The sequence below is a fragment of the Colletotrichum aenigma genome, assembly GCF_013390185.1.
Source record: "Colletotrichum aenigma strain Cg56 chromosome Unknown KSG_Cg56_contig05, whole genome shotgun sequence".
NCBI classification, from domain to species: domain Eukaryota; kingdom Fungi; phylum Ascomycota; class Sordariomycetes; order Glomerellales; family Glomerellaceae; genus Colletotrichum; species Colletotrichum aenigma.
This window is the reverse complement of record NW_023500911.1, coordinates 151,006-166,679: the sequence shown is the minus strand read 5'-3', so window position 1 is coordinate 166,679 and position 15,674 is coordinate 151,006. Positions and strand designations below refer to the sequence as shown.

The 15,674-nt window shown below is 55.1% G+C and overlaps 3 protein-coding genes across 3 annotated transcripts; 2 read left to right on the top strand and 1 right to left on the bottom strand.

Annotated features, from left to right (window-relative positions):
• Positions 1–1,185: 1,185 nt before the first annotated feature.
• Positions 1,186–3,251, bottom strand: gad8 (Serine/threonine-protein kinase gad8; the record flags this gene model as incomplete). The annotated part of the gene is made up of 3 exons (XM_037322946.1): positions 1,186–1,389; positions 1,457–3,018; positions 3,098–3,251. 3 exons carry the CDS (start codon positions 3,249–3,251, stop codon positions 1,186–1,188), a joined length of 1,920 nt encoding a protein of 639 aa, XP_037177810.1.
• A 6,915-nt stretch (positions 3,252–10,166) lies between these two features.
• On the top strand, positions 10,167–12,668 carry AOX1-2 (Alcohol oxidase 1; the record flags this gene model as incomplete). Its single annotated transcript, XM_037322945.1, has 10 exons — positions 10,167–10,243; positions 10,300–10,525; positions 10,579–10,697; positions 10,758–10,805; positions 10,869–10,995; positions 11,053–11,189; positions 11,239–11,522; positions 11,573–11,795; positions 11,845–12,337; positions 12,390–12,668. The coding sequence occupies 10 exons, from the start codon at positions 10,167–10,169 to the stop codon at positions 12,666–12,668; spliced, it is 2,013 nt and encodes a 670-aa protein (XP_037177608.1).
• A 593-nt stretch (positions 12,669–13,261) lies between these two features.
• Positions 13,262–14,678, top strand: CGCA056_v007696 (putative lactate 2-monooxygenase; the record flags this gene model as incomplete). Its single annotated transcript, XM_037322944.1, has 3 exons — positions 13,262–13,376; positions 13,424–13,475; positions 13,526–14,678. 3 exons carry the CDS (start codon positions 13,262–13,264, stop codon positions 14,676–14,678), a joined length of 1,320 nt encoding a protein of 439 aa, XP_037177609.1.
• Positions 14,679–15,674: the final 996 nt, after the last annotated feature.

The window sequence follows — 15,674 nt, the reverse complement described above, 5'->3', positions numbered from 1 at the left end:
CCTCCTTCTCTCCTCCGCGGCCCCGCTCCGTCGTCCTCACCTCCAGTCTCCAGTCCTCGTGGCAGTAGTGATTTCTCCCGCCCACTCCAAAAAAGTCCCAAATCGCCGTAAAGGTGCCACTTTGTGACTTTGCAACCCCCCCGTCTTCGCCGCCTCGCATGGATGCGCTTGTCACACGCACTTTGTTTCTCGCCTGCTTCACTCAATGCTAATCGCCTATCGCCATGTCCCCTCCTCCGTCAGCCGTACCAATTGACGTCCCCAGCCGCCTCTGCTATATCCGACGAAGCGGGCCTGCCCGTCGGATTGGTGCTGAATTGCTGATGGAGCGTTCCCGACAAAGATCCATCCCCCCAACCCCGACCCCCACGGCCCACGCATCGCGAGGACATCTCGAATTTTTTCAGAAACCGCCCCTCTCTCCGTGCCGCCATCGTGACTTTCTGTCGTCGGTACAATGCTCTACCGGCCATCAGGGAATTCAAATCCCTCATTCGCAAACTTTTTTTTGGCCTTCTTCTCGCGTACATAAACAGACCCAGTAGACAGGCACTCTCTCGGTCTCACTCTCAACCCCCCTAGCGGATTCCTTGCCGAGCACCGTGAATCCGACACCGGATCAAAATGGAGGCATACACCGAATGTTAAGACGCGGTGGAACACCTGAGCTTACTAAATCCCGCTTCAACCCGCCCCGGCAGATCCGACGTCCGACGTCAGACACACGTCCCGGCCCGAATCCGCCTCAATGCCATCCCACACACCCGCACTCCCTCCCACCGGAACCTCCTGCTCGACATCACGGCTTGACAACATCGTAGTCAGTCACAATACGTGGTTGGCGCACCGCCACCGCCGCCGCCGCCACTCCACATCACACACCACATCTGCCGTGAACGATGCTGAGCGATTCTGTGTCTGTCTGCTCAATGATATGTGCCTATCTACATTCCGTTTTCCCCTAGGCTTCATCATGCCCGTTCCAGAACGCCGTACAAAGACGAAGACGCAAGCTGTTGCGCGCGCGAGTCGAGTCGTCGTGTCGAATCGCTTTGCCGTAAGCTGAGGTAACCCGTAAATTGAATCACCAAGTCCACACCACTTCAATGCTTTCTAGTCGACCCTTTCTTTCCTTCCCTCCCTGCCTGCCTGCTTGCTTGCGAAAACCAAAAGACAACAAGGCGCTCATCGGTCCTGGATGCTGCCCACAAATGACGGGTCCTTGACACTGCCACCCGCATCGCCCAGTCCTGCAATCGGTCGGTTGTAGCTGAAGCCTTGGAACTGGTTCTGCATCGTCTGCGAGAGCATCGGTCCCTCAACGTACGAGTCCTGCGGCGCTTCTGACGTGAATTCGGGATCAAAGTTGGCCGTGTCGAGGGCGTCCACCTGGGGAAAAAAGTCCACGTTAGTCATGCTTGCCACTGTTGATGCCAGTCACCGTGAGGCCACTTACCACATTGGGCTTGAACGCCGGCTCATACTTGCGCTGCAGAAGCTTGCGCCAGTCGATGGCGTGGAAGAAGGGGTGCGCCTTGATCTCGGCCGAGCCGTTGGCACCGAGACGCTCCTTAGGGTCACGGTTGAGCAGCTTGGTCAGAAGGTCCTTGGCGGCCGGCGGTACCACGTCGTGGCCGGGGAAGTGGAGGGGTTCCGAGAGAATCTTGCGGTACATCTCGTTCGTGTTCTCGTCGTAGAAGGGCGGCAGTCCCGTAAGCATCTCGTACAAAAGGACTCCGAGCGTCCACCAATCCACCGTCTTGTTGTAGCCCTGTCCCATAAGCAGCTCGGGCGCCAGGTACTCGGGAGTACCACAGAAGGTGTTGGTGCGGTCTTCGTCCTTCATGTCCAACTTGCAGAGACCGAAATCGCACAGGGCGATGTGGCCCTGGTAGTCGAGCAGAATGTTCTCGGGCTTCAGATCACGGTAGATGACGTTGAAGCCGTGGAGACACTCGAGAGCGCACAGAAGCTCGGCCGTGTAGAACCGCGAGCGGTTGACGTCGAACCTTTGCTCCTTTTGCAGGTGGTGGAACAGCTCACCTCCGTTGACAAAGGCCAAGACGAAGTAGAGCTTCTCGGGAGACTGGAAGGTGAACTTGAGGGGAACGATGAAGGGGTTGTTAATCTGCGCCAGCACTGATCGCTCGGCCAGGGTGTGGGCGACTTCAGAACGCGAGATGATGTGTGCCTTGCGGATCGTCTTGAGGGCGTAGATACGGTTTGTGTCCTTCTTGCGCACTTGCATGACCTTGCCGAAACTGCCCTTGCCTACCACCTTGAGCAGCTCAAAGTCCTCAATCTTGAGCTTGCCTGCGCGGTTCTCCACGTACTCGACACCAATCTTGAGCTTTCCGGTGCCGTATTGCACATCTACCCACTCAACGCCGGTGTGGCCAAGAGCACGCTCGCGGGTGGCAAAGTCGGCGGCGGCCTTCTCGCGGTCCTTCTTGCTCGCCTTGGGGTCCTCGGCAAAGGTGTGCTTCTCCTCGAAGCGGGGGTTGATGCGAACGACACCGAGGAAGATGTCCTGACTACGACCGGCTCCGGGGGGAGCCATCGGGTTGCGCATGTACAGATGAATGACGAGCTCGGTCACACGGGACACATCGAACTTGTACTGGGTGTTTCCTCCAGCCCACAGGGGGCTCTCCGGCGTGCCCTCGACAGAGTTGACGAAGACCTGCATTTTATCGAAATCCAGCAGGGCATAAGGCATGTACTTGCCAGAAATTCTGCCATGATTGGTGGGGATGCCGTTGAAGCCACCGCCAGATGTTTGTGGGCGGCCGGAGCCGTTGATGAAGGAGCCGGCGACTCGCTGGGAGGAAGACGGGCGGACGGAGCCAGCGACGCTGAGGGCACCACCGGAGGATACGGAGCCTTGGTGTGAAGAAGCGAAGGCTTGTCTGTGTTGTTCGGGGAGAGAGAAACCCTGGCCCTCGTGCAGGGTGACGACGAGAATACCGGGCTTCGGGGGGTTGACGACGGGTGCTTGCGCCATTGCCTCGGAGGCAGCTGCAGCGGTCAGTATGGAGCGGACTGCGCCTTTGGGCGACGCTGAAAGGGGCTTGTCACAATGGACGGGTGGGCGTACCGATGGTTCCTTCATTCGAGGGGGGAGCGGCGGCGCCAGGCTGGGCCTTTTCGCTGTTGTCGGTGATGGTAGATGTGGAAGGGGAGCGGGAGAAGGTGTTGGCCAAAGGGCCCAGATGGGTCTCCTTGAGCTTCTTCGTGAGCTTCCACGACATTTTGGAGGAGGGATGGCCGAATGCGCGGCGATCGAATCGGCGATGGTCGGGGAGTCGAGAGGATCAAGGAGGGCGGGCGGATGGCGATATTTTTTTTCCCTTTCGTTTTTTTTTTTGGTTCCCTTTCTCTCCAGGCGAAACGGGTGAATGATGGGTTTGGCGTAGGATAGGACAGATGAGGTGAGGTGAGGTGAGGTAGATAATGCAAGAGAAGGAGTTGCTAGGGTCTTGATTTGTTGGTGGAGGTTCGAGGTTGCGTATGGAGACGCTCGTTCGCTCGTTCGGTGCAAGAACCCCGCAAAAGACGCCCCCTCTCCTTGGGTCTTGGGCTGAGTTGGTGGACGGACTGGGGGGGGGGGGGGGGGGGGGGGACGTGTGTGGTGAGACAGACTGGTGCCGGCCTGTTTTCTGCTTGGCTATCGATAAAAGCACGGCAATGTACGGGTTACACAGGCCACGGCAGCAAAAAGCACTGGGCAGTCAGTCGGAGAAGACAGAGAGATAGAGAACGAGAGAGGGGGGGATATTGGAGGAGAGCAGCAAAAAGCAAAGGAAGGCCAGTGAAGGGATTCGGAATTGGCTCTGAGAGGTTGGGCGAGTAAGAGTGCTGGCTGACTGGACCTGACTGACCTCCTTTCCTTGTTACGTTGGAAGGGGAAGGGGAAGGGGGGGGGGAAGGGGCGACGACGGGATTCAGGGGTTGAGGATCTTGACCTGATCCGCGCGGGCGGCCTGTACTTACGAATAGCACAGTTGACCGTTCGAAAAGCGTGAAAGAAACCCAGCAATTTACGAGACAGGTGGCCCAGTCCAGCGGTAGTTCCCTCCTTGCGACCAACCCAAATACTTTACCTGAGTCTAAGTACCTTTACCTCACGTTGGATACCTCACCTTAACTTTCTTCACTGTCTGGGCTGCGGTAGTGCTGTTAGCAGCAATGCAGGTCGAATTGGATAACCTAAGGTAGGTAAGCGACAGGCGACAGGCGGAAGCCGAGAGGCGGTGCATCTGTATCCATAACCCTCTCACCAGTCTCTGCCACCAGGCCAGCAAGTCTGAGGTTGCTGGCACCGTAAGGGGGAGAAGGGGCAATGATGAAATCACCAAAGGCACTCGCTCCATCACTCCATCGAGTCCAGCCGCCTGCGAGACTGCTGCGCCTGGGGTTGCCCGGTTTCTGACACCCGTACTGTACGGGCAGAGCGACACAAAGTACCCCAGTTGCGCCCGAAGACCCAGCTGACGAGACACAGCCAGCCGTCGCACACATAGGGCACAGTGCTCAGGGAGTTTACAACTTCGTATGTACATGGCAGTGTGGCCTCGGGGGGCAAATAGGAGAGAGGGGCGGTGGACACGACCTGGCGCAGGTACGAGACAAGGACAGTGCGAAGAGATCCAGACGGCGACGCGCTGCTTATGAAAGCAAGGAAGCCAACTTGGCCAAGCACCCCAGAACCCCTCATTTGCTGCCAAAATTGCCTCGCCCTTTTCCCTGCCTCAGCAGCAGCGCCAATTTAGGGGGGGAGCAGCACAGCACCCGCACCTTTAGCGACGACCTGCCTACCTTACCTTACCTTACCTCAAGGTATCCGTAGGCACTAGGGGATCGTACATGCAACCTAACGCAGTAGGGCACCCAGTTGCTCGGGCTACAAGAGCCCGTCAGCTGAAAGGTATGTCAAAGTCCATGTTAATATCATCGGAGGCCTGTCTGCTCTCCCGAGATTGGCATTTGCGTTGGGTTGGGTTTTGTCGACAAGGGGAGAGATGTGTCAAGGCTGCTCTTGGTCTTTGACAACACCTGGGTACTCTACGGATATATTTGATGCTGAATAGGGATCCCAACCGCAGCAGCAGCAACCTGTCTTCTCCTAAACACCATGCAACGAGTTACACGCTTCCGGGTGAGCACTTCGTAATGCTGACCACCGGCCGAAACCCATCAGTTGGGGATACAGCGTTAGAACCAAGCAACAGACCCCAAAATCCAGCCCAATGCCCCATCGGCCGTTGACCCAATTCAGCCTTTTCCTCGTCAATCCGGCGGCTGATTGTCAAACAGCCAGCCCCGTAGCAGCAACCCGACAAGATAATGCAACAAGCCTGCCCTCCTGCAGACTGCTGCAGGCGACGAGAACCGAAGAGACGGGTGCCCTGCGTCGATCCGTTACAGCGCCGGCACGTGAGCAAGGGGTTCCCATCCATCGTGAGGGAGCTGCACTGTGTTTGAGGAACACCAAATTAAACAGCAGGGAGATCTCCCTCGACATCTCACTGTGTGAAATCCCAGATCATGAAGGCCGTTCTGTTCTGCTATTCGCTCGGCCCAGGCTGTCTTCTTCTTTTTCTGTTGTTCTTCGTGCAGATGCACAACCACGATGCAATGCACCGCTGCGAAGACACGGTATTTGCACAACATGGCATTGCTTTTGCTACCTAGGTACCTTAGGTAGCGCTAATTCTGGCTTCTTCAGCCCACCGCACCGGGGCGGACGGGAGCGGATGTTCGGACTTGCCTGCCCTCAGCTCGCAATGCAAGTCTGAAAACACGGGGAAGGAGGGAAGAGGAAGCCGGTCTTGACAAGCTGCACCTGGCTACCGGACAGGTCACGTGATGAAAGACCAGAGCTCTTACAGATACTCATCCTAATACACGTGACCAAACGATTACATAACTCATCATCATCCCGAAATGGGAAGAGCCTGGGCTCCGACGGAAGCAATCCACCATGCTCCCCGTACTTACCCGGAGCTTGCGCAGGTTTTGAGCCTCAAGTGAGCCAGACATGAACCTCGCGGCTGGACTGAAAGCTGGCAAGCTTTGCGACTGCTATACAAACCAAAATCGGCTTCTCCTGGGTGAAGAGGCAATCGGCAGAAGAGCCTGGCAAGTCTTTCCCGGAAAAAGCAGCCATCCCTAACGGCATCTCGTCCACTCCTACTTATTCCGCCCTTACAGCCAGCCATCCAACGTACGATGGTGCACACCACATTTGACGCAAGACTCTTTTGACTTTCAGTAGACATGTGTCGTTGCAGTAAATGCCCAAATCTACGTCAAGGAGCATGCTCATGCGTCGATGGGTGCATCGACAGAGATCTCGGCTGCACCCATCATACCACATCAAATGATCCAAAGCCCGATGCAAAGGCCGTCCAAATTCCGCTTCAGGGGCCGCTACAGATATACTGCACCATCGCCCACTCTCTCCAAATCACGGAGTTCGTCATATCGTCACTGGAGCGACATGAACGCATTGCTTCCTATTCATCACACCATGGCGGCCCTCCGTCATTTTGCGGTTCTTCAGGCCCATCCTGAGTTGAATGTCGAGTGTTGGACGGGGAAGGTTACATGTTCACGAGGACATAGTCCTTCTGCTACATCTACAGAGCTGTTTCCAGGTGAGGCATCAACTTGCAGCAACCTACTCCTGCGTTCTCTGTGCATCACTGACTTACACCAACCCCAGTTTCTTCGCCATCATCGCCTAGAGTGGCCCAGTCTTGAGCATATCGCGCAACTTCCGAATATGACCACAAGTCCCAGTTTGAACATGGATTGCGGCTTGTACTCGTCCACGGTCTGGCTGTCAGAGAAGTGGCGCTGCCGTCCTATATTCCGAATGGCAACACTCACCTCAGTCTTCGACGCAGGCCCTATGGTCTATGTGGCAAGGTATCACTCTGCACGTTGTTGTGCAGAAAGGTTGTTGGGCTGGTTCTATTCGATCTCGTCGTGGGTAGCTCAGTATTGGGCCCGACTCTCAGAAGCGACTGAGCCCATGCAAGCTTGAAAATGCATTTGCAATTGCACAGGTTCGTCCATCACTTTTCATAATGCTATAAACATCTCTAAATCCGCAACGCACCTCAGCTCAGCTAGTATGGTATCAACCGCTATAGCCGGATGTGCCCTCTGCAGGCCGATGGGCCTTCCGAGCACCGGACGCGGGGCACGTCAGCCAAGCATGCGGGACAAGCTGACCGAGACCTCCATGGCCCGTCCAGTTCACCACAAAGCTATTGTTGGTCACTAGAGGCCGGCTCAAGATATCCGTTGCGCGGCATATGGACATTTCTATGGCTGGGGTCGACGGCTTCCTCGTTTTGGCCCTCCCTGCATGCCAACCCGTCGTCGGCGAGTCCCTGTACCCACAGCAGCCCGTATTTGCATTGTGACGGATTTGCGATCGACAAAATGTCCAGCTATTGTGAGCCTGTTCTCCAATTTTGCTGCACTGCGGGGGCACAGCTCATATGTTCTTGGAATCGTGCATAGGTTCTCCCTCAATGAAAGCCTTGATCGCCCTTTGTACGGTTTCCAGGCCCTAGATGGACTCGACCCCTCACTTGCCGTCCAGAGATCTTCCTCTGCAACAGCTGCCACTGGCGCTCTGGACGGCGAGCAGATAATACGCATCTTTGTCTTCGGCACAGCCATGTAACTTCTCAGCAATACCATCATCCACGAGCCCAATGACAAGGCGCTTCCTGAGCTTCGGGTACAACGGTTGGATTTGGCTTTGGTACCGCCTTTGTGACACATCTCTTGTGTGTCTCTTCGTTGACTGGGCGGGCCTAGATGTGCATCACCTCGCAGCTGTCATGCAAGTCCATGGCGAATCATCAAGGCCAGTTCGCTGGGCGCCACGGCACAGACCTGAAAAATTGGGGGTAACCATTGGCTTGGCCGTGGAGGTGTTGTTTCTTCGTTGAACATGTCGTCTCACATTGGAACTGGGACTGATTCGTTTACACAGAGGCTGCTCTCCACGACACACCTCGCTGTCTCATTACCGACATACCTTACCCCCGCAGAAATGCAAGCCATTTCCAACTTGGTCCAATTCGTCGAGCTTTTGCCCCGGAGGAGAGGATTGCCGTATGCTCCGCCGTTTACGAGGGTTACAACAACTAGCTGCGGTACATGGTCTTCATCAGCACCGTCGTACTTCTCTCCGTGAGCCTGATGTTTGTGCGAAACCTTAAACGGTCTCGTGACATGAAAAGGGTATCGATCGGGCCCGATATTGGGTTGTCTCAACTTCTGGTATGCCAAATACGATACGAACCTCGGCCAAGCTTTGGGACGGAGCAGCCCATGGGAAGCTTCATTTGCCGTGAACACCCCTTCTCGATTGAAGAATTTGGAGAAACGAGTGAGGAACACTACGCAAGGGACCAGTCGCCTGGGCTCCGCACAGTTTGGGGGCTCTTTGGACGATGCAGAGAATAAGTACAGATGCCCGGGGGATCGATGCTACGTTGGCTGGATGTTCGAAACGCTCAGCAGTCACAAGCTCTCCCGGGAACGTGCTCCGAATGGCGGAAAGCCCCCCACCATCAGCGGGTAACCTCGAGGGGCATCACCACGCAGTGTGGTGGAGTTTGCATGCAGCTTCCTGCATTATGGTGGGAAGCCGGCGACATAGCTGCAGCAACGATTCGTTGTCCTGCAACACTTCGGCGCGCGCAGCTATTTTGATCGCCTCAACTTGTCTGACATGAAGACAAACAATGCCCGGAACGTTGGAGGGAGGTGGAGAAGCGGCTGGGCGTGTCGAAAAGCCTCCAATGGAGAGCCACGATCTAGCCAAGATTCGGCACAGCAAGCTTAGACTTCAACTCTGCGACCAACGATTCGGGGATATTTCGGTGAGTGAGCTTGACGTCAGGATCTCCTGACTCGTCTTTTCCTATTCTTGAACCTACCTTCTCCTCATTCTCGAGCTGAGGGTAGGGACTTGGCTTGCAGAAAAGCGGTTGGGGGGTTGGAGGAGCAGACCAACGAGCTAGACGGCCCCCATTCCTACCCCGGACTTTGAATTGCGGGGTGCAGAACGCGGGGGGCGGCAGTCAACCTATCCCCGGATAATGTCCATGCGGCAACGTCGGGTCCAGTGTGAGGCCGGCGCCAGGCCGGTGAGGGGAAAGGGTATGCACCTCAACCAAAAGAACAGGTATTGGGCAACTGAAGTGAGCTCCGATGTGGAGTGGCCCTGAGCTATCCTCTGCGTTAAGTCTCCTTGGGCGTGAAGCTCGCGGCTTGAGACAGGCTGGAGCTCCCAAAACGGCACACGGCGCATTTTTAATGCAGGGTTTTCCGTGCGGCTCAATGTAGCAGGAAACATTGGGGGCGTTGTGAGGTTCTTGGCGACCGCCTTACTTACGAGGCAAACGTCTACGATATGATCGTCATCAGCAATGTGCAATTGCAATGGGCGTGTTAGCTAGAGTGGCACCGGACAAAGCCACTCTCGGACTTGCGGAAGCATGCAAGCTGGGAGAACCGGCAGTGGGCTTCTTCATCTCCTCATTCTCGTTGCTGTCCAATATGTGCCAACGGCGTAAATTTGCCGCATGAAAGCTGCCCGTCTTGCAGCTTCGAGGGCGTGCGGGGAAGCTAGGAAGCGTGTTGATCGAGGCACAGCCATGCTGCCATGCATTGGCTGTGGCACACTTCATAGACGCGCGTCGATGATAGGTCACGACCAAACAACACCGGATGACACGGACGCTGCATGCTTTGGACCAAATCAGACCCCAGAACCTCGCGAATCCTGAAGGGATGCTCCATGGCTTCCCCTCATCTTCTCCCTCCCTGCCGGATCTTGGGTCTGAGATCCTGGAGGGTCTGGAGTAAAGTCGGGGTCGAGAACCATCCTGCCCAGACCAAACGGCGGGGAAGACTTCCAGAGATGGCCTTAAGCGCAGCTGTCCTCCCATCTATTTAACGACCGTCCCGACCGGCGGGATCGAACTCGTCTAGAACACTTCATCTCAGCGAGTGCATTAGCAGTGTTGCAGTTGACCTGACACGGTGTTCATGCCGCTTTGACAATTGCTGCCCATCTTCAAGCCAGATATTTGAATACTTTGTTTTGATTCCCCGCCGTTGACAACGTTATCATGAACGGCGCTCTTCCCGACGAGTTTGATATCATTGTGTGTGGTGGTGGCAGCACAGGATGTGTTGTGGCTGGACGGTTAGTTCCATCCCTCCAGAAAGAATGCTTCCAGAAAAAGACTAACACACAGACAGGTTGGCCAACTTGGACCATAACCTCACCGTCCTCCTTATTGAGGGCGGTGAGAACAATCTCAACAACCCATGGGTCTTCCGCCCGGGTATCTACCCCCGGAACATGAAGTTGGACTCCAAGACTGCCACGTTTTATGAGTCACGACCTTCGAAACATCTGGCCGGTCGATCCGCCGTCGTGCCCTGCGCCAACATTTTGGGCGGAGGTTCCTCGATCAACTTTATGGTAAACGCAGTCTCTGTGCAGTGCAGGGGGGGCACAACTAACAAGACCACCAGATGTACACCCGAGCGTCGGCTTCTGACTACGATGACTTCCAGGCCAAGGGATGGTCTACGAAGGAGCTGCTTCCACTTATGAAGAAGCACGAGACATATCAGCGGGCCTCTCACAACCGGTAAGCGCTCGCGTGATCGGTTGGACTCTCGCAAACTCTGTTCAACTAACCATGTGACAGAGATCTGCACGGATTCGAGGGCCCAATCAAGGTTTCCTTCGGCAACTAGTAGGTTCAGCCTAACCGCAGGGTTCAATTATAAATACATCGAAAACTTACAATTGCTTTCAGCACCTACCCAATTAAGGAAGACTTCCTCCGCGCTGCGGAATCGCAGGGCATCCCTACCGTCGATGATCTGCAGGATCTGTCAACGGGCCACGGAGCTGAGCACTGGCTCAAGTGGATTAACCGAGACGTGAGCTTATTCCCGTTCTCGCGTTCCAGATCAAACAACTGACTCAATATACTGCAGACGGGCCGCCGCAGCGACAGTGCCCACGCGTACATTCATGCGACCCGTGCCGTCCACTCCAACTTATACCTTGCCTGCAACACTAAGGTTGACAAGGTCATCATTGAGAACGGCCGAGCCGTCGGCGTCAAGACCATGTGAGTGACAGAATCTTCAGGCCACTCGAACAAGACTGACAGAAACTAGCCCGACGAAGCCTCTTCACCCTAATGAGCTCAAGGGACGCACCTTCAAAGCTCGCAAGCAGATCGTTGTGTCGGGTGGCACGTTGTCCTCTCCGCTTATCCTCCAGCGCTCGGGTGTTGGCGACCCAAAGAAGCTTCGCGCAGCTGGCGTCGAGCCCATCGTCGACCTCCCCGGAGTCGGTCTGAACTTCCAGGACCACTACCTCACATTCTCCGTCTACCGCGCAAAGCCTGGCGTCGAGAGTTTTGACGACTTTGTCCGTGGCGATCCTGAGGTCCAGAAGCGTAAGTGAAGTCAATCACTTTTTCCCACATGTATACTCACCGCGTGCCAGGTGTCTTCGATGAATGGAACATCAAGGGAACTGGCCCCCTCGCCACCAACGGTATCGACGCCGGCGTCAAGATCCGGCCGACTGCCGAGGAGCTGAAGGAGTTCGAGAGATGGCCTACCCCGCACTTCAAGGATGGCTGGAAGTCGTACTTTGAGAACAAGCCCGACAAGCCAGTGATGCACTACTCGGTCATTGCTGGTTGGTTCGGTGACCACATGGTCATGTAAGTTGCATAATCAGCCCAAAGACTTCCCATACTGACAAGACCACAGGCCCCCTGGCAAGTTCTTCACCATGTTCCACTTCCTCGAGTATCCCTTCTCTCGTGGATCCACCCACATCACCTCGCCCAACCCGTACGACGCCCCCGACTTCGACGCCGGCTTCATGAACGATGAGCGCGACATGGTTCCCATGGTCTGGGGTTACATCAAGTCTCGCGAGACCGCTCGCCGCATGGACGCGTACGCCGGAGAGGTCGCTAACATGCACCCCTTCTTCGCGTACGACTCCTCTGCCCGCGCCAGAGATCTGGACCTGCCAACCACCAACCAGTACGCCCTTGCCGGTAACCTGTCGGCGGGTATCCAGCACGGCAGCTGGACCCAGCCCCTCAATGAGGCAGACCGGAAGAGCGACATCAAGAAGACCTTGTCTAGCAACCGCGTTGAACTTCGCGACGACTTGAAGTACAGCGATGACGACATCAAGGCTGTCGAGGAATGGGTCAAGCGCCACGTTGAGACCACCTGGCACAGCCTCGGAGTAAGTACAATGGTTCTTCGCACAGATTCACGCAAGCTGACATGGGATATAGACCTGTTCCATGGCCCCCAGAGAGGGCAACAGCATCGTCAAGCACGGTGTTCTGGACGAGCGCCTGAACGTTCACGGCGTCAAGGGCCTCAAGGTCGCCGATCTTTCCATCTGTCCCGACAACGTCGGCTGCAACACCTACTCGACCGCTCTGCTCATTGGCGAGAAGGCTGCCACGCTCGTCGCCGAGGATCTTGGCTACTCTGGCGCTGCCCTGGAGATGAGGGTGCCCAACTACCACGCGCCCGGAGAGTTTATCCAACCCACCGCCCGCCTCTAATTTGTGACGGCATGACCTTTTCCTTCCTGTCACTACCTCCTTTACTTGGATGTATGTTAGGAGATCAGAATGCCTCGTGTCAAGTGTATTAGTTGAGCTACTTGCTGTTAGCCTATTTTCAAATGAATTATGGTGCTAGTATAGCCACAAGCCGATGATTAGTGAATCTACTCGCAGATCGGACTATTTGTCATACGGGAATGAGGAATCTGCGGCGACTGTGTATTTCGTCCTAGGGCTGTCTCAATCGATGGCGGGATTGCGTGCATTACTCTTTTGATCGATCCGAACTTGGACTCCGAACACCATAGAATAATTCTAGAACGATTCTGTAATTGCAAGTTCCGTTGAGCCGCGAAGCTTATCCCAAATGTCGGCACAGACGGCCGGTTCTGTGGAACCATGGCGTAGTTCGGATCATGAGCTACAGGTTACGTCATGACCCCTGACCTTGATGATCGCCGGACACTGGTTCGAGAACTACTCTCATATTACGATGTTAAAGCCGGCATTAAAACAGGCGAATCGTTACTCCCCAAGCTTTCGAAAGTCGAATAGTCGCGAAGTACAAGTTTGATAATATCAAAGTCGTCATGTCGGACCCCAACTCTCCTCATATCAAGAACCGCGACACGCCATCATGGGGATTGTACCAGCGCGAGAACTTCTGGAAGTTGAACGACGAAGAGGTTCCTCTTTTCAGTACCCGTAAGTTTGTAGACGCGCGATTGATTACACAAGCTAACGTCGCCTAGATCCTGACAAGTTGGAAGAACTTGCACAAAAGAAGTTGACCCAGAACGGCTGGTACATCTCACTCCCTTCCTATGCTGAATGATATGATCTAACAACCCCAGGTTCTATGCCTCATCAAACGCAGGGCTCTCCCATACCCATCTCGCAAACCGCCAGGCCTTCTTCCGGCACAAGATCGTGCCTCGTCAGCTGGCCGACACCAACGAGCGCTCCACGCGCACCAAGATCTTTGGCCATGAGGTTTCCGCCCCGTTCGGAATCGCTCCCGTTGGCATCAACAAGATCTACCACCCCCAGGGCGAGGTTCCCGTAGCCAAAGTTGCAGGCGAGCTGGGGATTCCGTATAGCCTGTCAACGGCGGGATCTTGCACCATTGAGGAGGTCGCGCAGGCGAATGATGCAGGGCACGAGTCTGCGATCAACGCACAGTCGGCGGACAAGTCAAAGATTCCACAGGGGCCACGGTTCTTTCAGCTATACATGCCACACGATGATGAGCTGACAATTTCGTTGCTGAAGAGAGCGCATGAGAGCGGTTTCACGGCGTGCATTCTCACAACGGACACCTGGCAGCTCGGCTGGCGGCATGACGATGTCGCCACGTCAAACTATGCCTTCTACCGCGGCATCGGCGCGGACCTGGGACTCGCAGACCCTGTCTTCCAGAAACGAATGGCCGAGAAGGGCATCGATCCAAAGACCCAACCCGAGCAGGCCGCTGCGTTCTGGATCGACAATGTCTGGCACGGTCGGGCATGGAGCTGGGAGAAGGCCGTGTGGGCCAGGGAGAAGTGGCAGGAGATCAGTGGGGGCAAGCCGTTCCTCATCAAGGGCATCCAGAGAGTCGACGACGCGGAGAAGGCTGCTGATCTCGGATTCGAGGGCATTGTCGTGAGCAACCATGCCGGACGCCAGGTTGACGGCGCCATTGCCAGTCTTGATGCGCTCGAGAAGATTGCGGAGAAGGTGGGTGATCGGATTGTTGTCACATTTGATAGCGGAGTGAGGGGTGCGGCGGACGTTGTCAAAGCACTCGCTTTGGGAGCCAAGTTCGTCTTCATCGGACGGCTCTGGATTTGGGGGCTGAGCATCATGGGAGAGCATGGGGTTAGACACGTGTTGAGGGGGCTGTTGGCTGACTTGGATATCTTGATGAACGTTACCGGAATAAGGAGCGTTGATGAGATTGATAAGGATCTGTTGGAGTCTTTGCCCAAGTCTTACACTCTCATCTCTGAGAAGAGTAAGTTGTGAATCGTCAAAGTCAGGGGAGGGCACCATATGTAAGAAATAGAGAAGATTGGCCGCTTCAAATGCAGCATTTCTTTTTAGCCGCAGCAGTAAAGGAGTATGTACACTTAATCCAAAGCCTTCTACACGAAAGAGATGACGGATTGGTGGAGCCTCGCCTGGCCTCCTAAGCGCAATAGCAGGTGTCGTCGAAGCAGTCGTATTGTCTGGTTCCGCACTATCAAGGCATAACGTTAGCGACAGAACCATGCAAATAGCGAGATCGTGGTTCACGTACCTGCTTGATGCACTCGTTCACTTTGGCAAGACTGCAAGACGCCTGAGGAACAGGGTTGGGGGCGGCCATGGCGAGTGACACAGCGGCGAGAACGGCAAAGAAGCTGAGCTGCATGGTTGCGGTGGTAAGATGGACAAGTAGATTTTCTTGGGGTATTTGCAAGCGGAGTTTGAAGTGGTTTGTCCGTGAGCTGTTGAGGTGAGTTCCAGCTGTGGTGCGATCTCAGACAGCTTCTTATATTCTTCACGGTGAGTCCGCCCAGCTCGGTCTCGCGACTAAGCCGTCAGACCTCGCCATGCATACGTATAACTTCGGTACCGACTGTTTCCTCATACGGAAACCCGAATCTTTGCCAACCATGTTAGGAGTCTGATTGATTTGCGGGTTTGCATCTCGAAGCTATGTCCTCGTAATCAGGTTCGAAAGTCTATTAGATTGTAAAGAATAAAGTATGGTCTTGGCGTCTCTGTGGGGACATTTGGTCTGATATTCGCCCAATCTGTCGACGCACTCCGTTTCATGTAAAATCTGCCCACCAATTTGCTAACAACGTGCTGAACAACGTGCTGAGCAGTTCATCCGCGATCGCCGTTTCATTTGATTCTGACGTCTCAAACATCAGAAACCGCGACCGTGGTGCCGGTGTTTGTCTGATCAATACCCCTTCTGCCCATGGGGCAAGTCGACTATGAGACCAACATGTGGGAAAGGATATCCAAATC